The following is a 21,194-nucleotide window of genomic DNA, read 5'->3' as shown; positions in this document are numbered from 1 at the left end:
GCCAGGAAAGCTGGGGTCAACAAGTCTCCTACCAGCTCTATGTGCACTGCCTTTTTACAAAAGCAGACGAAAATGCAGACGTACGCCTTGGTTGCAGGTGCTCAATTGTGGATCGATTTGAGGTACAACGGTCCCGCAAAATCTACACCGGTGACGCTGAATGCACGGCTGGGACTGATGCAGTGAACTGGAAGCTGTCCTAGTTGCTGGGTGGCTGGAACGGGACTTGCTCGGGTGCAGCGTAAACATGCACGGATAATGCTCCTGATGAGTCGTCTCCCATTCGTTGGCCAGGATTTCTCCCGCATGGAGGCCAGTGTGAGTCGGCCGCCACCGTGAATTAGTTGTAGATGCTAAAATTTGGCAAGAAGGCTTGTATAGGGGTGAGGATTTGGTAGGAGGATAGGGTGTTTTTTTTTACATAGGGCTGCTCTAACAGGTTCAATCTCCCTTCCACTCTAATTATGCCTTCAGGGTCGAGAAAGGGGCTTAGTAAGTGAATCGAGGACTTCTTCGAAACGGTGTTGCTTTTGCGAACGTCTTTGATCTCTTCCTTGAAACCATCGGCCTGAACTTGCTTGACGAGAACCGATTGGGCAGCGGTAAGTTCGTCTCATGAAAGCAGATTACTGAGACGCGGACCAGCACTGGGGGGCTGCGTACAAATCCTTTCACGACAGTGGCGGACAAAGCGAAGGCAGTAAACGGTTACACGGATTATTGCAGTGTGCGACGAGAATCGGATGAAGTGCGGATTGATAGTAGATTCGGCTCTGGTTACTGCTACGACAAGCTTGCGACGCTCCTTTCCGTCCTCTGGATATTCATGTATGCTTTCACTTGGCCATTCCCCCTTATTCTGCAAGTCACGTGACTCTCTGTCACCGGTGAGGTGACAATTGTCACCTCGTGTGAGGTGACTCTCCGTGCAAATCAAATGGAGAGTCACCTCACACGACGTGACTATTGTCACCTCACCGGTGAGAGAGAGTCACGTGACTCGCAGAATAGGAGGGATTGCTGTTCGGGAAAGGACAGCCAGCTGGGTCCATGCTTCCACAATGCACATTCGACGAAATTTTTGGTCTCCATTCCTCGCGATCTGCAGGATTGTGTTTGCCGGCTACGTGGTTCCAGTGCGCTCTGTGGGTAGCCGATTGTATTGCGGATACACGGTTTGCCACAAATGGTTTTCAGGTGCTGGGTGAAGCCTTGAGGCATGAGGAGAGTCCCCCTTATTCTGCGAGTCACGTGACTCTCTCTCACCGGTGAGGTGACAATTGTCACCTCGTGTGAGGTGACTCTCCATGCAAATCAAATGGAGAGTCACCTCACACGAGGTGACTATTGTCACCTCACCGGTGAGAGAGAGTCACGTGACTCGCAGAATAACCTTGGCGAAGAGTTTTGCAGCTAGATCTGAGGCACAAAGTTCCAATCGGGGAGGGCTGACGCGTTTCAGTGGTGCTACTCGGGATTTCGATGCTAGTAGATGTACAGAAAGCTTCGGTAGTTGTTCGGCATACTTCTCCCATTTCTTAGCGACCGATTCTGGAACCTCGTCGTCCCAGCCAGACGATTGCAGCCACAGGAGTTGCATCAGCATTTTGCCACGGATTACGACAGGAGAAACTATTCCGAGGGGGTCGAATCCCACGTTTTCAAAACTTCAGAAAACTTACCGGATCTTGGAATAAGGTCTAAGAAGTTCAAGGCATTTAAACTAGCATCAGAAGAATATTGGAAACTTTTATAAAATCCTGCGAAGTTCAGGGAAGAACTTAAAAGAAGTTCATTCATCTTTCGTGAAATTAGAATAACATCCGGAAAACACGTAAAACATCAGGAAGGTCCAGACTTTTGGGCAAGTTATATGATGTTGAAGAATCAGATTCGATAATTTATGGGCTGCAATTTTTGGAAAATTATTAAACATCTAAGAACTAGGGGAAATGGATGTAATGACGGTCTAAATGCCCCTCATTTGGGCCCATACATAAATTCAGCAATCGATTTAATTTTCAACAGCGACCAAAAATATCCATTAGCACCGTCCCAATGAAGCGTTTATCTATATAAAATTGATAAATAGCAGATTTTTAGCGATGGACCCAATCTAAAATTCATTAGAGCCTTTTTCCAGATATAAATTAGATTGTTTTAATTTCAAAAATATTAAATAAGTACCGGAACCTTAAAGAAGTACCGCAAATTTCAGGCAAGTTCTAAGAACTCCAGGAATGTTATGAAATTTCAGAATATCTTCGAGAACCGAGGGGTGCGATACATCTCAATTTCGATTTTAAATGGTCGTAAAATTTCACACTAGCGAATCAATCTACGAAAAATCTTTTTTCATCTCTTGCATCTAAACCCATCTACTCGCATCGCTCTCCACCTTTTTGCAGGAAATCTTCAAAATCATAATCAATTGTGTTTCTATCTATTAAACGCGAGTGCATCTCACAACAGCAACGCGAAAAAATTCCTGCATCTTAGATAGAGTCGAGAACACAGGATTCTAGAAACTTCCCGTGCAAAGTCGGTTAACAAAATGAAAGCAAATCGATATTAAAGTTTCCAGTCCCTACCATAATGCGTCTGATATCATATTGTGCTTTCATTATGCAGTCAAGATTTTTTAAATCACAGCAACTTAACTTGAAGTTCTGCTGTTAATTTATTGTTTAAAATTTGATTTAAGTTCATCAGTCGTTGAACTAACGATTTTTGTTTATTTGTTTTGTTTAACACATTTTAGGTCATTCGTGACTAGCCCGAGGTGACATTTAAGCTCAAATCGTTCAGCGTGAGAAGAATTTCATAATGCTCGACTTATGACGAACACATATGTATTGCATTAGCGTGACTTATGAATGATTTTCGTCTTGCATGACGTAGCTCTTATACACCTTTCGTCATTTCATTGTACCAAGCGTTGAATGACGAATGGTCAACATAAGAGCCCCATAATATCTACGCCAATGGTTCGGTCCCAGTATACGCCGTTTTATTTTTTTGGACAACATTATTTTTCATAAGGCAAACCAATAAAATTCGTACCGATTTCTTGTGGCATAAATTCATAACTGTTTCTTATGAAATTTTAACGTTATTCTGCATCAGTGTAGATGTCCAGAAAATTTTACGGGAGATCCAAGGATATTAGGGAAACTCCGAGATCTTCAACATCAGGGAAATGTGGGAACATTTTAAAAGTAGTACCGTAAACTTCAGGACAGTTTCGGGGTGCATCAGGAACTGCGGTTCCTATACTGATTCAGAAACATGCCGCTCGCCGTATCCAGACCGGTTCACAGATTAGTCCGATAAAGCCAAGTGTCATAATTTCACTGCACACATTGAATTCATCCTCCAAATCACATTATAGATAATGAATACACCGTAAATATCGCACCCTCGTTGCATCTGTTCAATCCAATCCCCGCTTTGTAATGACACCAGTATATTGACTTGCCATTACACCCATCACCAAATTAATCTCCTCTACCTTCAAATCGCGTGACTGTGGCCGATTCGCCTAGGTCAGGGTCGGAGGAAGTGGTGATACCCCACCGGCTGTGCTGCGGCTGTAATCTATCGCGTCAAATATTTACTTTGGAAATCGATCCGCAAACAGCGTCCCGCCCTTTCCCCGTCACGTGGCGGTTGCAGTGCATTTTAGGTGTCAGGTACAGGTACCTAATAGCTGTCTGGCTGCATGCACGTGAAACAGATAGGTGTAAAAGGGTTCCACACATTCTCAAACAACCCGTGAGTCTCTAATTAGTTTTCCACCGGAAATGGACGTACACGGACGGTTGTTTCTGATTTCTTCGTTTGCCGTCAGCTTCACGCTCAGCGTTGCGTCCAAGCTGCTGCAAGAGTGGGCTGAGGCAACGCCATCACCATCTCTCGAGAACCATTTCCGGCTCGTAAGCGACGGAGCGGTGTTGGTTTTACATTTTATCTATCTCGTTAGTTCCCGTGATTCCGGACTGGGTAGGGTAGCTCCTCTGTAGAGGGGTGGAAGTGATTTTGGAATAACGTTACAATTATTTACAGTTCCACCGGCTGACTCGTTCCGGTTTCTTCTGAAAACGATTGGACCACAAATGGCGCGTGTTTATGTTTGCATTCAGTTCATGTCGTCGATCGTCGGGAGTCACTACATGTCGCTTTGTGCTTGTGACATCATCGTTGAATATGTTGATATTTTACTGGAGCAACGATTCCACATAGGGGTGGATCAGTGTTGGAGGCGTTGGATTGCGTTGGCTTCCAACTTGTTGTTGACGATTTTCAACTGCTGCAGTGTTCACTGGACGACGCCAAGTTACGGGATCTACATGAAGGTACTCTTCATAAGCTTCTGGATGGCAAAAATATGGCTCAACTTCCCCTCACTTGTGATCATCATTCGCAACAATTGGCAGCATCCTGCACTACTGTTCATCCTGACAATCGCCTTGCTAGCTCTGCTGGTAGCAATCAAGGAACTAAAATGTTTCCCACCGGATACCACGTCAGCAAACCAAACCGTCTTGCTCCCGCTGTACGAACACCTAGTTGGTGTCAAATGCCCAGAGCTACCGGTCATAGTTTCCTGTTTCTACGCTGGATCAATGAATAGCTACTTCCTCTCGTTGGAACCCAGCCTCACGGCAGCTCAGTTGGATCATCTACCAAGTGTTTTCAAACTATTCAGCAGAAATAACAATTCCCCCATTCTGCTTCTGATCGTCAAATTCTTCATCACAGCCACGGTCGTTGTATACCTGAGTGACGATTACGATCTGCTGGGATCAACCTGGAACTGCTTGTTCCTCATCAGTGCCTTCCTGTTTGATTTTGCCCTGGTGAAGGAGAATTGCACCACGCTGGTGTGTACGAACAGTGACAAACTTACTGCTGCGGCAACGATGCTGATGCACGTGGGATTTCAACTGGCAAACCTTGGTTGGATCTATCATCGACTGACTGGATTGGCTGATATAATAAAGTCACTGTTCTTGATGTTTGTGGTCACAAAAGTGATTTTCAAGTTGGTAGAAAATGGCCAAGTTATTGATTTTTGTATCAACACCCTGAAACTGGAGTGCCACTGCCAACCGCGGGAAGAAGAGAAACCACCCATTGCTGCAAAGGGAAATCTGCTAGACGACCTAGTGTGACACCCGTAGCGCATCACACAAATTATCATTACAACACCAGCTGTTGCCGGAAAACCGTATCCCGCAGCACGTCTTTATCGAACCGTGCTGTAATGAGCCCCCGGGATGACCGCGGCAATTTTCCGGATGCAGCAGCCCAATGTTAATTCACTCGTTAATAAATGGTAGAAAATATAAACACAACACACGTGTGCGAGCAGGCACGAACCCGGCAGCCGTTGGTCGTGCATTCAATTCCTGTCCCAATATTATCATTTTCGGTTCGCCCTATCATCTTCACACGTACTCACACACACCCGGTGTGCAACGGGTTAATCCTTCGACGGTCCGAAAATTGAGCTTGCTAGGTAATAACGCATTAAGGCGGGATTATCGGAAGCACTGCGATAAAACGAGATTGAAATGTGTGATTAATTTCGTGAATTAAAATAAAATATACGTTTCATTTACAACGATGGAATATGGCTTCCCCTGTAGTTAAATTCACTTCTGGGAATTTTAGGTGCATGGGAAAACATTTAGAGCTTTGTGTTTCACTCTTTGTTTAGCTTATTCTTGTGAATTACGGAAAACAATACACTAAATCAGATTTATGAACACGTCAAGGTGAATCCTGATCCAACGAACTCTACGTAGGGTTTTTGATCTAATTTCCGTCCTACTTAGCACAACCCACACTTTGCCTCTCTTTCTTGAACGGGTTTTAACAATAAATGAAATGTTTCTATCAAAAATGACTTCTGAATTTGTTCCCCTTTCCATAAGTACCGTTGAATTTGATAAAGAGCCACACATTGTTGAGATATTGTTAAAAATATAACACTACTTCGTGATTCTAAATTCGTCCTACGAGTTTCAATTCCGTCCAAACGCATTGAAACACATCATGAAGGTAGAGAAAGCGAGTTCGCTAGTGTCGTGACAGCAGCCTTTCCGTATTTCAAGGCCCACGCACATTAGATCCAGATCGGACGCGTTGCGGCAAAGTGACAGCTAAATCTATTGTCTAGCTGTCAAATTTACGTCAACGCAACGCAAACGGATCTAATGTGGGTGGTCCTTAAGAGAAGAGGTGACAATACGGGGGCAAAAATGAACCTTTTTCCTGTCGAATGTGAACCAGCTCCTGATTGGTCGATTTCATGTTTGTAAGATAGAGATAGAGATAGATAAAGATAGAGATAGAGATAGAAATAAAAGAGGAAAAAGCCAATTGTCACCTCTTCCTCTCAGATCTCAACTATCGTTAACAGAATCTCGAAATTCATTAAAAGCTTTCCGTTGGTACGATTTGCGGGTTGACTTTCACGAGGTTCGAGTTCGGAGCTTTATCTCTCTCTTTATTTCAACACGAACATAAAGCTCGAACATATCCGTTATACGGTATTCGTTTTCCGCATATAACAGATTATCATTCATTTTTGGTCGTTTGATTCAAAATACATAAGTTTGATACCAATCCGTACTACTGATTTGTGCACGGTGAAATCATTGATTACACTAATGTTTTCTGCTCGGTAGAACGGAAATGGACAATTACGACGAAGTAACACTCTACCCTACCAATTGAATTTTCCCTTCTGAATCCTTTGTTTGGACGCAGGGGTGGACACTGTCAGGATTGTTACCATGGTAACCAGCTCCCAAAACCGATTTGTTATTTTAATCAAAGCTAACTGAGTAATATTCACACTAAGAATTGATTACCGATTTCAATAATTTTTACCGAGCTTTCAACAACTGAGCTGTTCGGTAAAAAGCAGACATTTTAAAAAATTACCGTAGTTGTCAATCGATAAAACTGTTTCCGCACATCGAAGGTACGTGAGCAAATTGGCTATCATCTCTCTTGCCAGTGGTGGTGGGGGGAGATACCCCTCACCACCCCTCCCAATCAGGGGAGTTTGGTAAAATAGATGATCAACTCGATTCGTGCCTTCCTCAAAATTGACCTTTGCTCGCTTTCTACTCTCTATATACATAATTTTCACACTGTACTCTAACGGAACTATCAACTCTATACTTTCGTCTCCTCATCGATCGTATGAAATGAACACTTTAAGACTGATAGCTGACGTAAAGCATCTCCAACTATTTAAACATAGTTTAGGCATTTTAGCGAGTGAATGTATCAACCTTCGTTGGTCAGTTTTTGTACGTTTTGTTTATGTGGTACATATGGGTGAACTTAAACGCTTCCATCAGATTCAGGAAAATTATAAGAACTTTTAAGAAGTTCTGAGAAGCTCAGGTAACTCCAGAAAAAATCGTGGTTGTTCTGAGCTCTATAGATCTATTTCAAAAACCTCAGTGACGTTCAGAGATCTTTCAAAAACTTCAGAAAAGTACTCAGAACTACAGGAAAAATTGGTCGACAAAAAAAAAACGTTTCTTTCAGTCAAAATTCATGTCACAAAATTTTTCTTAATTTTCTTTTGGTAGTCCAATTCATATATTTAAAAGAAAAAAATTTCGTTTATATGGTTTGCCAAATACAAACTGCCGGCACTACCGCGTAACCCCTTCCATTAAATTTTGCCCAGTGGTCTCATCGACCTTATTCGCCGCCGAACGCCAGTTAGATTTAAACTGCTGCTCGCTTTGCATGGATTTATTAGTTTTTTTTTTTTAGATTCCGTTTGACCAAGGCCCAATACCGTTCGATAGGGCGGAGTTCTGGGCTGTTGGGAGGGTTGTGGTCTTTGGGTACCACAACAACGTTGTTCGCATCGTACCAATCGATTGCCTTTTTCCCATAGCGGCAGCTCGCTAAGTCCGGCCAGAACAGCACAGGTCTATTATGTTGCTTTAGGAATGGTAGCAGCCGCTTTTCCTGGCAGTTCTGGACGTAGATCTCTTGATTGATGGTTCCCGTAGTAATGAAAATGCCACTTTTTAGACCACACGTGCATATGGCCTGCCAGACGAGATATTTTTTCGGGAACTTCGATAGTTTGATGGTTTTGAAAATTTCAGCCACCTTCCCTTTTCCTGATGCGGTATAAAACTCCTGTCCCGGAGGCTGCTTGAAATCCGCCTTCACATAAGTTTCGTCGTCCATGACGACACAGTCGAACTTTGTGAGCAGATTCGTATACAGGTTCGGAACCGCTGCTTTGGCGACGTGTTTTGTTTGTAATCTCGGTTCGCCATCTTCACCTTCTTATCGTCGACAACCCGGCTCGTTTTTTGGCCCGCTGCACTGTAGTATGGGAGACATTGAGCTTCCCAGCGACGTCCCGGATGGAGAGGTTAGGATTCCGCTTATATTTCACCGGCACCTTCTTCGTCGTCGCTGCCACGTCCGGATTACGATTGCCACCGCTGCCAGGCTTTCTGGCGGTTATCAGACGCTCCCCGAACACTTTTAAAACATTTGTCACGGTCGGTTTGGCCACATCCAGCAATTTAGTCAACTTGGCGTGTCAGAACGTCGGATTCTCTTACTGCGCGAGCAAAATTTTGACATGCTGCTCCTCTTGCTTGGACGTCATTTTGATAACTGGAGAGCAAACGGTGAAAACTCATCATAGCAACCATTGTATATACACTCAACTTCCAAATGCAGCATTTCAGATTTTTGTTTATGCATTTTGAACAGAAATACACCAATTTGAAGTTGACCCATTTTTGCGCGTTCAAGGCTTTAGATGAAGATCAGTGAACTTCACAACAGTTTCATTAACATCAAGACAATTTCAGGGGCTTCACAAGAACTAAAAAATATTTCAAAAAACCTTAACGTAAGTTCAAAGATCCTTAGGAAAGCTCGTAAAGCTTCGAGAAAGTTTTAAAAACTTCATGGAGGTCCGGAAAATTGTGGATACAGACGGAAAACTCGAAAAACTTCAGGCAAACATAGAGAACTGCAGGACCGTTCAACTAACTTCAGAAAATTTTTAAGAACTTTACAGATGTTCCAAAGTCCAGAAAACATAAGCGATGTTACTAGTTCCATGAGCGTCAGCTCATATAGCGAATTTTAAAACTTTATGTCCATTAACGTTCCATTAGCAGCTGACAAATTGCGGGAATTTAAAGAAGATCTGAGAATTTTATGAAAATTCCAAGAATTTAAAGGAAGTTCCGAAAATTTCCGGGTACCTGGCTGACCTTCAAGCACGTCCAGAACACCATGGAAGTTTAACAGTTATGTTCGAAGTTCCGATAGCTTTAGGGTAGTTCAATAGATTTCAGGAAACTGAAGAAAGTTGGAGATGCTTAACGACAAATGTCAGATTTAAAGTGATCATTTTATACGATAGATAAGGAGATGGAAGTAAAGAAATGATAGTTCCGTTAGAGTACGGCAGTGTGAAAATTGTGTATAAAGAGTAGAAGGCGAGCAAAGGTCAATTTTGAGAAAGGCAAAAATTACTGAAGATGCCAACAATTCAGTTGAGTTTTAAAATCTTTAGGGGATTTACGAAAATTCGGGCAGTTCTGATAACGTAGTGCAGGTCCATGATTAGCTAAATTATGAAAACATCAGGTAAACGATGAGTACTTTAGGGCAGTTCCTTTAAATTCAGAAAAAATAGCACGAACCTTTTTTCCTTGATTTGTTTTCCTTCGATCTTGTTTTCCTTGCTAAACACCAATGCTACCAACGCCAGGGAGGCAGCTCCCACACCTTGACCCTACCTATCGACCCATCAACTCATGAACCGGGGACCAACGGCTTTACTTCCCTTCCGAAGGCGTGATCAGAGATTTTATGCCTCAGAACATCCCGACGGCGCCGACTGGGATTGAACCCAGGCCTGCTGGGGTGAGAGGCAATCACGCTTACCACTACACCACCGGCACCGCTGCTTCAAGAAGTTCCAAACATTAAAAATAGTCTTGAGCATAATCTGGAGAACATCAGGAAAGTTTTGAGAACTTAAGAGAAATATTCAAAGCTTCACAGAAGTTTTAAGAAATTCAAGCAACTGCTGAAAACGTGGAAAATTTAAGAGATTTTACAAGAAGTTTTATTTATTTCAGGGAAGCTATTCATATATTTAAAACTTAAATCTCTTTACCTTCTTTAAGGAAGTCCAGAGACCTACCGAAAATTTCAGAAAACTTTAATCATACTTTGGGAGCTTTACAGATGTTCAGAGTTTTTCAGGAAAGATTCAATATTTCAAAGTTAAAGATAGTGCTCGAAAAAAATGCAACACTTTCTTTTGCGTATACATTTTTATAGCATGGGTAAAATTTTATGAAATTTTAAGTAAAACAAGTTTAGAGTGTTACATTAACATGTGCAAAATCTTGTCACAATCTTTCAAGTGGTTATCGATATGGCTTCCAAGCAAAAAGTGCTTCGACAAAAAAATATGATCCAGTCCCGCAAGTGGAACACGAAACAGTTTGGAATCGAGAATTCGACTGTGTCCCGTATGGTAAAATCGTTCAAGAAGACCCAGACGACTCAGCGGCGAGCTGGCAGCGGAAGAAAAGCGAAGACGACCGACCCCGTGAACGCAAGGAAGGTGAGGGATTACTTTAAGCGTTATCCAAACCTTTCGATTCGGGACGTGGCCAAGAAGGTCAGTTCTTCCGTCTGGTTTGTGCAGCAGACAATGAAGCGGGCCGAAGCTTATGTCTGCATGGTAAGAAAGGCGCCTATCCAAACCCTTAAACAGAATACAGTGGCTAAATCTCGCGCCAGGAAGCTGTTGGACTCCTCCTGTTGGAAGCTGTGGTTGGTACAGCCGAAATGCATCGTAATGGATGACGAGACGTACATTAAAGCGGACGCCAAGCTGATCTCCGGCCTGGAGTTTTTCATCGGTAAGTTCCGCCTGGATATTCCGGAAAAGTTCCGGAAGAAGAAGGTCGACAAATTTGCAAGAAGAAGAGTATTTACCGAATGTCGAATGTCATGTGAATGAATGTGCCCCCTTTAAATGCTTTTTAAAATTGATTTGAAACACTCCACTCCACTCCACACACACTAGCATTGAAAAACACCTAAGGGTCGTCCATATGTCACACATTTAGGGGGGTGGGGGTTGTTTTTAAAACTACAAAAAAAAAAATAAGGTCCATACAAAAAATGTGACAAAGGGGGGAGGGGGGTATTGGGTTGAAAATGGGTCAAATTTGCATGACATAATTATTGGACCATCCCCTAGGAATTCCTAAGTATTTCCGTTGAATTTATCTTCAAATTTCAAAGGATCTTTCCTCAGAGTTCCTCAAAATTCCCATGAAACTTAAAATTCTTCTTTTTTATTCTACTCAAAACTACCTTGGAATTCTCCTTAGAATTCACTTGCAGTTATCCTTACAAATTCCGTAGAATTATCCGCAAAATTAGTTTGGAATTCTAGGTGCACTTCTTATGCTATGTTCAGACAACAGAGTTATACCATGTTATAAGGCTATCTTGATGACGTTTTTTCATGTCGATAATTGTTATGATGCCCTTGTAACAGGTAATAATTCTGTAGTCTAAACAAGGCATTATAAAGCCTTTCTTCCGAATTCCTTTGAAGTTCTCTTGGAATTCTTCTTACAATTGTAATACTCCTTAACATACCCTAAAAATCTCATAAACAAAGAAAAGCAAAGAAAATTTTAACATACCCTAGCCCTACATATTCTCCTAAATGTCTTGTGGTATTATGCTGTGCATTCCATTTATAGAGAACTTCGGACTAGAGGTTCAGATAAGTTCAGACATCTTCCGATGAGCAGCTCAGAGTACTGAGATCCGGGAATTTTTGACGAGAAGCTTAGAGAACTTACTAGAGGTTCAGATAACTTCCACCAAGAAGTTCACAGAACTTCCTTGAATTTCCTACGAAAAGTTTAGAGAATTTCCGACGAGAGGTTCAGAGAGCTTCCGATAAGAAGTTCACAGAATTTTTGAAGCAAAATGAAAAATAAACACTGAATTTCCTGAAGTCCACAGAACTTCATTAAAGTTACTTGAAGTTCTGACGAGAAAATCAGAGTATTTCCGTCTAGAAGTTTAAAGATCTTCCGACGGCAAGTTCAGAAAACTTCCGACGAATAGTACACAAAACTTCCGACTTTCTTAAAGTTCCCTAAAATTCATAGAGCATCATCTGAAGTTAGAAAATACAGTGAACTTCCGTCGAGAAGTTTAGAGAACTTTCAACAAGAGGTTCACAGAACTTCCAACGAGAAGTTCAGAGAACTTCCGACAAGAAGTTCCAACGAAAAGTTTAGAGATCTTCCATTGCTTTCTCACGCAAGAAACAACCAATTATTTTCAATTACAAACTACTAAGCACGACTATCGAACGGGTGCATTGCGTGAAAGACTTAGGCGTTTTTCCGGACTCAAAGCTGACATACTCACACCATATATGGTATGTCATCGACAAAGCGTCCAGAACTCTTTGTTTTGTCTTCAAGATTAATAAGAACTCTATTACTCTCTCGTACAATCTATGAACGTTGGAATACTGCTCTGCAGTCTGGAGCCCCAACTACAATAACGGGGTCGAGCGAATTGAATCTGTGCAACGACGTTTTCTTCGCTTCGCGCTCCGTGAGCTGCCTTGGAGATACCCACTTCGTCTTCCAAGCTACGAGAATCGCCGGCAATTGATCAATGTCGAGCCCTTATGTATCCGAAGAGATGTTTTCAGAGCCATAACCGTTGCCGATACTCTGCAAGGAAGAATCGACTGCGCAGCAATTCTGCAACAAGTGAACATTATTGTTCAACATCGATCACTACGCAACAGTCTATGCTAAGACTTCCACTTCTTCGAACTAATTATAGCTTAGGGAGCGCTATTTATGGCTTGCAGCGAGTGTTCAACCGAGTAGCGTCGATGTTCGATTTCCACTTGACACGGAATGTGCTTCGCCGAAGATTCTCTGCCTTTTTTGCTGACCGAAGGTGCTGGACAACACATCATTGGGACTATTTCAAGTCTGTTGATGCAAACATTACAAATAAACTTGCAGTGAGAGGTTTTGAGATCTTCCAACGATAAGTTTAGAGATCTTCTAAAGAGAAATTCCAAGAAGTTCACAGAACTTCATTAAAATTCCCTGAAATTCCCTAACAAAAAGTTCAGAGTACTGCCGTTGAGAAGTTCAAAGAATTACCGACAAGAGGTTCTGAGAACTTCCAACGATAAATTCAGAGATCTTCCGACGAGAAGTCCAGAGAACTTCCGATGAGGAATTCCAAGATTTCCTCAAGACAAGTTCTGAGAACTTCTGACCAGGAATTCAGAGAATTTCCGACAAGAAGCTTATAGTACTTCTGACAAGAGGTTCATAGTGCGTTCAGAGAACTTTCGAGATGAAGTTCACAGAGCATACGAAGATTAATTCGCAGAACTTCCAACAAGAGGAAGGAACGGAGGAAAAGTTCAGAGAACTGCAAAGGACATGTTCAAAGAACTTCTGAGAATATTAGAGAACTTTCGGTGAGAAGTTCAAAGATCTGCCGAGGGGAAGTTTAAAGATCTTCCTAAGCAAAATTTAGCGTACATCCGAGGAGAAGTTCAGAGGAGTTTCGATACGAACATCATAAAATTTCCGGTGAGAAGCTCAGAGAACTTTCGAGGGAGGTAGAGAACTTCCAACGAGAAAATCAGAGATCTACTGACGATATATTCCGAGATCTTACTATTAGAAATTTCACAGTACTTTCGACGAGAAGAGCTGCATAATCAGAAGCAATATTCATCCCGAAACAAGCTTCTAGGCAAACATGGAACATGAAATAGGGTTTTCTTGCCGACACTTTCAGTCACTTGCTGCTTCTTCCCGAACAAGATGCGAATAACTTTTCCGAATTTATTTGCAGCAGCCGATCGGATTGTCCAGAAAGAGGATGAAGATGATGAAAAATAATGCAACCCCCGGGAGAACGTCCCGATTGGGGGTAAGCCGTAACAAACATTCTGGTAGCTATGGTCGGATTCCGCAAACATAATCAGACAAATGACATTTGACACTCGTGCATATGTGTGTGTGTGTGAGAGTGGTGATGGCAGATTTGGTTTTGGCTGAGTTCTTTTGACGATCCGAGATGTTCTCTAATCCGCCGAAATCAGTGTATTAAATTTATATCCGAGATTAAAAATGACGGCATGTTGCTAAGCAAAATCGATTATATTTCGAGATTGGCGTATTATCCTCTATGGAGTTTACCGCTATAAATACCGTAAACACAAATTAACAAATGCCGCCATACACAATGTTTTTTTTTTGTTGTTGTTTATGATGACGTTTCCCTTGTTACCAAGCTAGAATGTATTACACAAGATCAACTATACTGTAGCAAACAGTTCTGCAGCATTATTCGTTTATTCAAAAAGTGATTGTTTCAATAATCTAAAGGGTGGTCGTCTTACCCCATCGTCCCTTATTTGTATTTTCCATGGAAGTTTATCTCAAAAACAACAAGATTTTGGCTATTTACTGTGTTATTGCCCTCTTCCGAACGTCCGGTGACACTCCCTCACATCCTAAGAATTCAACGATCAGGATGCGTGCCAGGATCTCGGATCCACTCGTACACAAATTTTGTTTGTATACTAGCAGCAACAACGAATAATTTATCTTACCGAATGAAAATGGTAGTCAATGAATTAACTTTACCAGTGCAGTTGAATTTTTCTAGAAGTTGAAAACGTTATCTCGATGTTTTACCTTTTTTTCCTTGGTTTGTTTTCCGTCGATCTTGTTTTCCGTACTAAGTACCAATGCTACCGAAGCCAGCCAGGAAAGCACTCCCACACCTGGACTCATGGGCCGCGGACCAACGGCTTTTACTTCCCTGATCAGAGATGTTATGCCTCAGAAAATCCCGGCGGCGCCGACTGAGATTGAACCCAAACCTTTTGAGAGGCAATCACGCTTACCACTACACCACCGGCGCCGCTAATGTTTTACCCCTCATATCGGTAATATTTCCCATATCCCATTGTATTTCAGGTTTCAGATCGTCTATCACCTCCGAATCACCAATTTGGTGCTCCGCGGACTATGAAAATGTACATTTTATGGTACACTTCGGTGTACGAAAAATGCAATAATGATTGAAGTTGTGACATGTTGTACGTTCACCCTGAACTATACTCTTGTTGTCGTAATGCAAAAATCGTAGAAAATTTAGTCGAGAGCCATTGAGAAGGTGAAGGTTGAGGCTGCATAGGAAGCAACGATTTTCCCCGGAGATGCTGTTCGTTCGTATGGAGGCATTTCTGGATCCAATCTCAGCTCCGATAAAACATAAATCACAATGAGGATAGACATTTAAGTACAAAAATACAAGGGCCCTGATGCCCTTACCGTTATAGGTTGGCCCCTAAGCCTAAGGCTCTTAACAACCATGCGACTCCACCATACAGCTTTCCCCCGAAGAACGCGTTACCCACTGAGTTGTACCCACCGCTTTTTCTCGGTGGGTTTTCAACCAAGAGCTCTGATTTTCTGCGAGTGACTATTTCTCCATTGGCACTACTGGTTGAAACCCCACCGAGAAAAAGCGGTGGGTGCAACTCAGTGGGTAACGCGTTCTTCGGGGGATAGCTGTATGTACTTCGAAATTACACGGCGAATGAGAACGACCCAAATTTGAGTTTAGTTCACTCATAATCGCCAAAAGTGCAGGAACTCAGCGATGAGTAAATTTGCCTCATGTTTTCCCAGGTTTTTCCAGGATTTTCTAGGGAAAAATTCCCTAATTTGAGAAAAGTAAAGATTGGATTCACTCAGTCTATTGGTACTACTCCGAGACTGAATAAAATTTTCGTCAATTTCCTCATTTTCCGGTAGATTTTCTAGGATTTTCCACAGGAAACCATGAGACATATTTTCCTCATCGCTGAGTTCCTGCACTTTTGGCGATTATGAGTGAACTAAACTCAAATTTGGGTCGTTCTCATTCGCCGTGTAAGCAATAGACCCGCGTTCCAATTGCTTCCCCTGGATCAGATTTCATCACTTTTGACGTTCTTATTCTTCACACCTCCCACACTTTGGTTGATGCTTACCGACATTCGCTTTGTTTGAGTTACGTTTGGATGTGTTTGTCTGTTGACATCCACTTCGTTCCTTGTTCCGATTAGAATCAAATAACGCGATGGCAGTAGTGGGTACCTAGGTATTGCCAAAAAAAAACTCGGTGCAATGATGACGATGATGATGATGCGTGATTGCTATCAAACAGACAAACAACGTCACTTCGTTTCTCCCTCGCCGGAAAAGATCCTTGTACCCAGAGCTGCCAGGTGGTTTTATAAAAAATCTGTATCCACTCTATTAAAAAATCTGTATTTTCTGTATTAACGATTTTTTTTTCTTAATTAATCATGTTTTGTTGTTTTACAAATACAGTGCATACAAAATAACCATAAAAAGTGCTTAACCACCTATTCGGGCTATCGTACTAACCATACGGGATATAATTGCGCCATTTGTGATATCGTCCGTACTTATTTATAAGAGTGATATGAAGCCGTTTGAAAATGTATGGAAATTTTAGTTTCTATTCATTATCTTCCTGATAAGCAGTTTTAAATACAAAAAAGTGCACGAGTTCATTACTATTTGATATTTTTAATATAGATGAATACAATTAATTACATCATTTGTGTGGTAGTTACACCGAAAAGTCAAGAGATGTCGCCCCGCCAGTGCTGGTAAAATCATTTTTGCAGTATGAAGAATATCAGAAAATCCGCAATTTCTTACGAAATACATTTTCAATGCAAGTAAAATGTTTACGAGTACTTGTATTTGTACCATTTTAATGTGTTCGGGCACTTTTCTTGTATTTAACATACATGCTTATATTGGAAATATTCAATTAATACTGTAAATCCCCATACAATCTCAAATCGTTTACTACCAGCTCCATATGCATCCGAAAGCGGTTGGTCCTCTGGTTGTGAATGCTGTCAAAAACACCATAACATGATTAATTGTCGATGGAAATTTGATAGGTTCCCGAGCAGAGGACAAAATGAAAACAAGAATTATGTTGTTTTCATTATTCCTGATAACTCAAATTGATTTCATTTTGATGGAGTTGATGGCTAACAGAACAAAAATGAGAGCTAAAAGATATGCGAAGAATATCAAAATTATAACATATATTGATATTAGTGAGAACTGCTTGATAACTTATTTTGATATAGATTTTTTTTTCTCAAGCATTTTATAAAAATCTGTATAAATCTGTATTGTAATTTAAAAATCGGTGATAAATCTGTATTCTGTATCGGGTCTGTATTAAGATTAAAAAATCTGTATAATACAGATAAATCTGTATAAATGGCAGCGCTGCTTGTACCTTTCATCATGGTGCAAACGGGTTGATTTTGATAGACAACAAGAATTAGGAATCCTCTCCACTAGGTAATCGGAAGTATTGCATAGCGTGTGGTGCGGTGCGGGGAAACCGGTTGGCAGAAGGAAGGCCACTAGCTGCTGCTGCTGCTGCTGACAGTGGCAGGTAATTCGTTATTTCATTCGATTTTTTCCCCTATATTTCGAACAATTGAAATCGTTATTTTCCTATTCAGGTGAGAAAATCAACACCAATTCGAGTGGGTTTTTGTTTTGTTTAATCAATACCCAGTTTTACAGGGAGTGCATTTTTCACTGCGGCCACCATCCGCGGCTCGGAATTGCTGGAAATGGCCAAATACTTCAACCTCACCTCAGAAGGGGGTTTGGCGGCGGGGTGCGAGGTGTGGCGATGGTAAATATCATTCCAATAGGTTATTTAAACGAACAATTGCATGTTTATTATGGTTAAACAGATGGCACCCCGTGAGTGGGCCTGTGGCTTGCCCACCAGCCCGCTGACACCCCTGTGTGTGTATGTTTGTGTGTTGGTGTGTGTGGATGTGAATTTTGTCTAAACAAGCGGATGCAGTTTACCCATTTTAATGTCGGGGTATTGGATAAGCGTTCTGAATGGATGAAAATGAAATGACCAGTTATGGATCGTTGTTTAGAAATTGGATTGAGTTGTGTGGTAACAGGAAACCAATCGTAGACTGCAAACACCAAAATTTAGACGGTGATTGAATATTGTTCACAGCGGGTTACGAGGGCGTTACGCAATCAAGGCGGAGTTTCAATCGTGGGGCAACTTTTTGGATCCGAGGTCTATTTCGATCTTTGTAACTAACATATTTCTGACCAATTATAGAATTCTTGTATCCTGTATTTTGTCTTATTATTAGAGTGACTTTCAGCCAGTGGCTGGTAGACAATTAAGTTCAAGATTTACTCACTAGGTGGTGCATGTATGCACATTAGAATGGGTCAACATAACAACCCCATGCTCCTCACCGCTTTTTTTTATGCGCATTTAGGCCTCCAAAAACTGTGCAAAATTTGAGCGATTTTAGTTATGATCTGGATTTGTGGAAGAATGTTATATGTTGTATGGGTAAATGTATGAAAAATAACACAAAACTATTCATTTGCATGTCAAATATAAAAATAAATTGCTCGAATTTAACCAAAAATCAGGACTTATTTTTGGAATACTATTCAAAACAACTTTGTTCAAGACTGCAAGTTGATTCGACTTCTGTTTAAAAAGTTATTAAACTTTGATGTTGGCCAAATTCATACTCATCACGACTAAAAGTAAATTGGTACGCAAAAAAAAGACAGTGCTTTTATTAAAACAACAAAGTTACAGCATTACATGGATACATTTCTCCAGTTCGAATGAAATCTCGAAAATTTATTTCTTAACTTCGATCAAACTTGCACCAGTTGTTCTCTATTGAAGTGTAAACAAACCACTGTCAAATTTTTTTCCTTCATTTACAAGGCTTTCAGCCATTGGCTGGTTAGCCCCAACCACTGTCAAAGATTTTCGATTCCCAACACTTGAGGCATGCTAGTGGCGCGCGAGAGGCGTCCCAATTTACTTTTAGTCAGCCTTTACGTTTGATTGAGCTGATTTTTGCGTCTATTGTGACTCAATTTTATGTCAAAATTGACGCTCGTATGTGTCAGTCTCAGAGCACCTAAATTTACATAATTTTTTCTAAGTGAGTACCTACAAAAATACGCCTGTATGTAGGTGCTGAGCAATAGGCCTATAGAAAACGATTTGCGATATAAGACAAACTTGTTCTGCATAGTATTCCCAATCTAAATTCAAGGTTTGGTTAACTTGTGCAAATTTGTTCAAATTTAGCACAGTTGTTGGGGACCTCAATATGCATCGAAAGAGCAGTGGAGAGCATAGGGTTGTGATCCACCATATAAACATGACCCACTCTAATGCACATCTACTTTATTATTCAAATTGTATCGTTGTATCCTCTTTTCCTATCATGATGGTTGATCATGGCTACTCTAAGAGTAACCAGCTCCGAAAACTAACATAAAATTAACATAAAGCTTTAGTGCGATAATGTATAAGCTAGAGAAAGTTCTTAAGAGGATAGATTGATAACTCCACTAGAGTACGGCAATGTGAAAATTGAACAGAAGTTGAAATTGTGCGAAGGGCCATTTATGCAACACTACTAGGCACACTCCTCTACCAAGCTCATACATTGAAAGATGAGGGGATTTAAGTTTTGTCCTCAAATCCACAGGCAAAAGAGTGCGCATTTGACTTGTTAATATACTGTCTGTGGCTGTGGAATAGTTCTAGTGACGTTTATAACTACCTAAAGCCCCAGGCGATGGTGTTTTATAATATAATTCTTCTTTACCCAACTATTGTTTTGCTTCCCGCGTACTCTTTTGTCTGTTTAGGAAAGTTTGGCAATAATAGAAATCAATTAGGAAACTTCATAGAAGATGCAAGAAATTCACGGAAGTTCAGAGAACTTCTAGGATGTGTAGAGGTCTTTAAGGCAGTAATTTCAGGGAATTTGCAGGAACATGATCAGGAGAATAGCGAGTGCCTCAAGGAAGGCCCGTGAATTTCAAGAATGATTAGAGGTCCTTAGGATAGTTCCATTCACTTCACACAAAATCTTTGAACTTTAACAAAGTTCTGAGGAATGAAAGACATGTCAAGAATGTTGGGGATGTTTAATAAATACACTGTGGGTCCATAAGGGGAGTGCCGAAAACTTTTGAAACATTTTGGGAACTTCAAGGCGATTCCATTAGATTAAAAAAAACTCCATACACTTTAAAGGAGTTTTGAGAACTTCAGAGATATCCACAGAAATTTAAAAAAGTAAAGAAAACTTCCAAGAAGTAGAGAGAACTTGAGGAAAATTGTTGAATATTTAAAGAAATTCCAAGTAGTTGAGAGAGCCAAGGTCTAGAGGTCTTAAGCGTGGTTCCAATGATTTCAAGGAAGTTCCCAATGCTTTTTGAAAGTCCACATCAGTAAGGGCATGTTCCAATAAATTCATTATTTTCTGGAAAATTTCGAGAACACTGAAGAAGCTCCGAGAATTTCAAAAATGTCCAGAGAACTCCAGAGAACTTAAGAAAACATCACTTTATTTTGTTAAAAACTTCACAGAAGTCCAGTGAACTTCAGAGAATTTTAAATGTTTTCAGGACATTTCCATTTATTTCAGGACCGTCCGAAGAACTTCGAGAAAGTTTTGAGAATATCAGCAGTTCAATTAATTACAAGAAAATTACTAGAATTTTGAAGAAGTTGCGGAAATTTCCAAAAACTACCGCAAAGTTATAGAATATGTCGAAAACGTTTGGGTTATATGAACAAAGGGTAACCCCTTTAATTTTAGATTTAAGACATTAATAATGCATAACGAAAATTATAACTTGGCTCCGTTAAGTTTATTCGATTGACCCTGTTCAAATAAAGCAATTAACAAAAAATGCACATCATAATAATGTGAGAACATTCCGTGATTTTCATGGCAATGGAGAAGTTCCGTGATTTTCATGGCAGATTAGAGAACTTCAAAAAATTGCAGGTACTTCAGAGAAAATAAGAGAACTTCAATGCTATTTATTTTATGAACATGGCGAGAACATTTAAGATGTTTCGAAATCTTCAAGAAATTTTAGAGAACTTAATAGAATTTGAAGTCAGTTTAATTTCATTCAGGA

At 40.8% G+C, this 21,194-nt stretch overlaps 2 protein-coding genes across 6 annotated transcripts in view; both read left to right on the top strand.

The window, feature by feature from the left end:
• Window positions 1-21,194, top strand: part of LOC135700496 (sex determination protein fruitless-like) — a 790,809-nt gene that overhangs the window by 341,776 nt on the left and 427,839 nt on the right. The gene's annotated exons all lie outside the window — the stretch shown is intronic.
• LOC135700451 (uncharacterized) lies at window positions 3,804-5,174 on the top strand. The gene is made up of 2 exons (XM_065220968.1): window positions 3,804-4,002; window positions 4,066-5,174. The coding sequence occupies exons 1-2, from the start codon at window positions 3,804-3,806 to the stop codon at window positions 5,172-5,174; spliced, it is 1,308 nt and encodes a 435-aa protein (XP_065077040.1).

Source organism: Ochlerotatus camptorhynchus, unplaced genomic scaffold (genome assembly GCF_037179485.1).
Source record: "Ochlerotatus camptorhynchus isolate MF236.1 unplaced genomic scaffold, CSIRO-AGI_Acam_v1.1 ptg000137l, whole genome shotgun sequence".
NCBI classification, from domain to species: Eukaryota; Metazoa; Arthropoda; class Insecta; order Diptera; family Culicidae; genus Ochlerotatus; species Ochlerotatus camptorhynchus.
Note: the sequence above shows the minus strand (reverse complement) of the source record. Positions and strands in the feature narration are given on the sequence as shown.